The 5,583-nt window shown below is 36.1% G+C and overlaps 1 protein-coding gene across 2 annotated transcripts; it reads right to left on the bottom strand.

Moving 5' to 3' along the window:
* Window positions 1-600: 600 nt before the first annotated feature.
* On the bottom strand, window positions 601-3,531 carry LOC132107297 (serine/threonine-protein kinase pim-2-like). 2 transcript variants are annotated; one of them, XM_059513535.1, is made up of 8 exons: window positions 3,154-3,531; window positions 2,738-2,824; window positions 2,393-2,644; window positions 2,120-2,214; window positions 1,874-1,924; window positions 1,334-1,712; window positions 1,049-1,222; window positions 601-939 (listed from the first exon to the last, which is right to left on the bottom strand). In XM_059513535.1, exons 1-8 carry the CDS (start codon window positions 3,422-3,424, stop codon window positions 785-787), a joined length of 1,464 nt encoding a protein of 487 aa, XP_059369518.1. In that variant the 5' UTR covers window positions 3,425-3,531; the 3' UTR covers window positions 601-784. The 2 variants fall into 2 exon arrangements, with proteins under 2 accessions (XP_059369518.1, XP_059369517.1); XM_059513534.1 differs by having other exon boundaries at window positions 2,393-2,824.
* Window positions 3,532-5,583: the final 2,052 nt, after the last annotated feature.

Here is a 5,583-nt window from a genome sequence, read left to right as displayed (position 1 = left end):
TGGCATCTTCTATTTCCATTGCCAACTCCATTTCCCATAATCCCTTTCTTAGGGCTTAACACAACCAGGTGTTCCCCATTAGCATTACACAAAAATATCAAGCCGGTAGTCCTCAAAGTTCTGCAGTTAGATGAGTTTACCAGTCTGGTAAAGGTTTCTAACATTCCATGTTTTTATTTGAGTAATCGATTTCTAAAAGAGACCATACATCTGCAATTGGACTTTCTTGTCACGATTAAATATAACTGAGGTTTGCTTGACGTTTGGCCCCACAGCCAACCCTCTTCCTTTTATCTGGGCTTGGGACCGGCACTGTCAGGGTTACCATTAATATATATTTATTATTATAAGAAATATATATTATTTATATATAAATATGTTTACATCCCTAAGCCTGTAATAAATTCTAAGTAAAAGGATGTTATAATAAATATTTTAAATTGAAAAAGTATACAACCATGTACAATATATTCAATATACTTTATTTTTGTTAAAACAACATTTTAGGATCCCTAACATATTTAACCATTTTTTTAAATAAATATTTTAGACATAAAATGTATTACAAAAGAATGCCTACTGAAGGGATGTTAAAATAAGGCCTACGTGAAGGGATGTTAAAATAAATATTTTAAATAGAAAAAGTATAAAACTACTTGAAAAAATATACATGCATCTCTAAATACATGATTTTTCTAGTAATAAGGCCTCAGCCGAGGCATGGAAAGGCCACTTATGTCATCTTGCCAGTAACAACACTAACAGTATAAACATACTGTACTTCTCATCGATAACGTGAATGCTGTTTAGATGCGTTCCGGTTAATTGGCAGGGGATTGGGAAAACCCAACACAAACCAGTCATGGTAAAGCATCTGCTCCAGGGCAATCCTGTGCTCTGGATGACGCTGCAGACAAGCCCATAAAAATTGGATGCACTCTGTGCAGAAAATAGATGAGAGATATTTGATTATTATCTTTACTTTACACATGCTATCTTTAGCTTTATACATGCTACATAATCATTAATACTTAGCTGAAAATCTTACCTTGTGACACCTCAAATACAGACTGGTTGCTGCCCAAGCAGTACAAGTCTCTGGCTTTTGGAAAACGCCCATTCAGCATTGTAAACAAGAGCACCCCTAATGAATACACTGTTGCGGGCTTTGCGTGATATCTGCCTCTGTCATGATATTCTGGAGGGAGGTATGGTTTTGTACCTGGGGGAAAGAAATTTTGTTAGATGTTTATAACACAAGCCTGTTGACTACATACAGAATGCATCTGAGTGAGCTAATCAATCTGATAGCAAAGCGATGCGTAATACTTACCACAGCAGGTGCTGTAGCCTGAATCCTTCACGAGGTTCCCACACCCAAAGTCAATCAATTTGATCTCCAAAGTTGTCGGGTTCACAAGCACATTTTCCAGCTTGATGTCACGATGGAAAACGCCACGATTGCAGCAAAAGTTAGTGGCATAAATGACTTGCCACATGAGGTACTGTGCTATCTGCTCGTTGAGGACACCTCCGCTGCATTTCAAAAGTTTTGCCATATCCATGCTTGGCACGGGGCGCTCCATGACTATTAAGTAGTAGTCTGGGTCGTCCTGCCAGTCCAGCATTTCAATTATATGTGGACAGCTGGGTTTCCTATTGATGATGACTGCCAACGCAATCTCTAAAGGAAGAGGTTCGGGGTGAAAAGCCTGAAAAAATGAAAAAATTATCATTAGATTGAAGTCATTTGCCACATGGTTCGTCAAAGGAAGTTTGCCTATTGAAATGTGATTAACATCAATATGAGATGGGATTATGAGATGGTAAACAGTGAATGAGAAGAAGAATGCAGAGAGCGAAGCATACTCACAGTGCTGATATATTTAGTGTGTTTCGTCTTTTTGACATATTTCACAGCCACCTGATTACCAAAAAAAGGAATAAACAATTAACATGTGTACAGAGATTATTTAATTCCAGACATTAATTCTGAAGAGAAGTACATCAACAAGCACTAAATTAAAACCTAATAAAGTGTTTGGTCAGTCTTAAAAAGTTAAGTTATCTAAATAGTGAATATGAGATTAATTCAAAAGGAAGTAAAAAGACTAAATACCTTAAGACCATCCTTAACACGAGTCCCTTTTCGCACTGACCCAAATCCTCCTTCACCCAGCCTGCCACCAAATTTGTACCGCCAACAAATATGATCTGTTGACAGAAAAATTGACAGAAAATTTAATTCTTATTAATTTTATAATAAAAATTCATTTGACACACTGGAGGATCATTTAAATTAACTGCAACAAAGCTAAATGGTGATAGAATGTATTACAAAAACTTACTGTACATATTACAGCTGTTTTGGGGTATAGCAGTAAAAAGTTACCTTTGTCCAGCTCTCCTGTTGCAACGGAGTCTACTGGAGTACACACAGCACTGGCAATGCCCATATCTACTTGAGGATGCCTTGCAGAGGCAATGCCCCCATCTTCTTTGGGAAGCACTGCACGGGCAATGCCCTCATCTATTTTGGAATGCTCTACAGAGGCAACGTCCCTCTCTGCTTTGGGTCTCAAAGCAGAGTTAACGTCCTGATGTACTATGAGACTCCCCGAAGAGGCAATGTCCTCATCTGCAACTGGACAGGCAATGGCACTGTGTGCTATGGAGGTCACTGCAGAGACAAAGCTGTCATCATCTGACAGATGCACTGGAGAGCTAGTGTCTTTACCTGCTGATGAACACACTGACATGTTGAGGACCGCCGGTTGAAGGACATCTTCAGTGTACTCAGCAGTGGGGGTCAGTTCCTTGAGGCCTAGAATGCAAATAAAGAATAAAATATTATGATTATTAAATTGCAATCCATGTTTAATTGTTTCTTCACTTAGAGGGACTTTTTTTTTCTTTTTTTTGCAATTTGAAAAAGCTAAGTTTTCTAGATGATGTAAATTTATATTTTAGATCTTAATTAAATATTTAGTGGCTTGGCAATGACACCTAAGAAAGTTATCTAACATCAAACTCAGATAAAAAATGCACAACATAATTTCATTCCAGTTGTTCATTTTAGTTTCCATTATTTAAAAGTCACACATTAAGCAAAACCAATAACAAAGTAACTGTTTAAGAAAAATTTAATTTTACTTTGACTATGCCTCCGGTATGCTCCTGTTCCCAATACAGAAGTCTGGTACAGCTTCTCAGCCTTAGCAACACTGTACTTTTTTCTTCTTAAGTGCCACCTCCGAAACCTCTTCCTTTCTCTCATATTATTTTCTTTCCCTGCCTCACTACCACCACCACCATCAGCCACACAAGCCCCAACAGGGGCCTCATTATCCTGATCAGGATGGGGTTGGGATGTCCTCTTTAACAAAGTCCTTAGACTATTCAGTGCCTTGCTTAATAGGCCCATTTTTACACAGGTTACCGACAATACTGCTCTACTTTTACAGGACTTTGATATCCGACTACTTAAAACCTTCAAATGAGCAGGAGAGAATCGCGCCTTTTATATATGCTGGCGAAAATTCTAAAAGTGACGTCATTAGGTCGCATGCAGAAGTACGAAACATTTTTCAAAACATAACAAAATCAATGGCTAAAGTGTCAGAGAATCTCATGACGTCATGAAAGTGTCGGGAATTTCCACTACTTATTAAAAAGCTACGTTCATTACAGTAGCGAACATCATAAACGTGATAAACATCAGCCGAACACGACCTCAACATATTATATATATATATATATATATATACTGACAAAGATTTAAACTTTGTATTCATTATTCGCCTTATACAGTTATTCATTGCTTATATAATTAAGTTATAGTGTTTTTATTCGTAAAGTAGCTAACTGCAAATATTGCAACAATTATTTCGTTAGCAGCATTCATTTTGAAGTAGGTAATTATAAACGGTGGTTAAATGAATTATTAATTTGGTATACAACATTTTCACGGAAACGGTAAAAAACATATTTGTGCGATCTTGGATGGTCTGAAATAGATGTTGCTCAATCAGGACATAAAAAATATAGGGGAGAACCGGGGCGAAAGTAACGTGGGACGAAAGTAACAAAGCGATTTTCTCAGAGCCTATTACTTCATTTGCATTATCAGCTATGACGGTAAATTCAGCATTCAATCCTTGATGGAGCTGAGAAATATCACGTGATTTCCTCATCATTTCCCGCAGTTAGGTCGGTAAAACTGTTTTCGAGTACAAAAAGTAAATTATTGAAGCGGTAATTTTTTTAATTAGTTGTGTTGTTTTTTTGTTTCATGTGTCACAGTAATGATCAATCTACAGGTTATTTAGTGCTTTAACACATCCTAAAGTTTGCATTATCAAAGTTTTTTAGTATAAAAGTAAATCAGGTTTAAATGCCAGGAGTTCCTGTCGGGACGAAAGTAACAGTTGTTACTTTTGTCCCGCTACAGTGACAAGAAGTATTTATTTTGTTCCGGTACATGTTATTCTGTGAATTTCTGTGTCTTGCATCATTTATTAAAATGTTTATGTCATATTATACCAAAAGAATATGTCTGAGTGAGGGTCAGAAAGACAAACAGTGGTCTGGTTTTATCCAGATGTTTATGAGAGAGCGTTTCTGGACATAGAGGAACATCTGGGCAGCTCCTACCTCGCATTTACCTTAGTTATATTTAGGTTTTAGCCATACCTTAGCTTTTACACCTCCAGCTATGAATTTGCAGTGTTTCCAGATGTTTTAATGCACATTTTGAATTTATGCATAAAAACAACTGGATGGAAACATGAATAGGCCTACTGTTACATTATGTTTAGAATTTATATTATGCCAATGTAATTTAATTATTATATTGTTCATTCTGTTGAAAAAATGTTTTATAAAAATACACTGAAATAAAAAAATAAAAAAATAAAGTTTTTACAGTCGGGTTTTGAGACATTTGATGAAACTTAAATTTAAAATAAAAATATAAATATAAATATGTAATTTAATAAAAATTTTTACAAAAATAAAAGACAGAATATGTTTGCAGTTACATATTTACAAGGTCATAGTCAGGTATACTTAATAAAAATAAGAGTAACAGAAAATAAATCTAGCTTATATTGTTGTGTTACTTTTAAACCACCTGTGTGTTACTTTCGTCCCAACCCATGGGGTCAAAAGTAACAATGTGCAACTTATGTTCAAATTGATATTATACTGAAGCCTTTCTACATTTCTACAAAATACCACATGGTATTGATAGACCACACTTATGAGTTACTGACCACAGCATAAATATATCTCTGTCTACAACATTATCTTTTAAAATGATGTTTTTCTGAAAAATGGTACTTTCGGCCCTGCTCTCCCCTACACATCATAATTTATTCAGAGAAATAACTGACTATATATACAGTACGGATTTAAAGACATGAAGATTAATTTCCAATATAGTATTTAAGCTTTTCATTTCATTATAGAGCAATACGTAAATGGGTCACACCATGGGCGAATCTACAGGGGGGCAAGGGGGGGCAGGTACCCCCCCACTCTAGAGCCTTGCCCCCCCAGCTGCCCCCCTAACTTTAATGATCC

The sequence above is a fragment of the Carassius carassius genome, chromosome 27, assembly GCF_963082965.1.
Source record: "Carassius carassius chromosome 27, fCarCar2.1, whole genome shotgun sequence".
Lineage (NCBI taxonomy): Eukaryota > Metazoa > Chordata > Actinopteri > Cypriniformes > Cyprinidae > Carassius > Carassius carassius.
The sequence above is the reverse complement of the archived record's forward strand: the minus strand, read 5'-3'. Positions and strand labels throughout refer to the sequence as shown.

What these genes read in the sequence shown, in the direction of transcription:
- LOC132107297 (XM_059513534.1), bottom strand. Translation starts at nt 3,424, where the DNA reads ATGGGCCTATTAAGCAAGGCACTGAATAGTCTAAGGACTTTGTTAAAG. An exon ending in AGGCTACAGCACCTGCTGTG is followed by an intron (nt 1,223 to 1,333) that starts GTAAGTATTACG and finishes TCTTTCCCCCAG; the next exon opens with GTACAAAACCATACCTCCCT. An exon ending in TGTATTTGAGGTGTCACAAG is followed by an intron (nt 940 to 1,048) that starts GTAAGATTTTCA and finishes TTTTCTGCACAG; the next exon opens with AGTGCATCCAATTTTTATGG.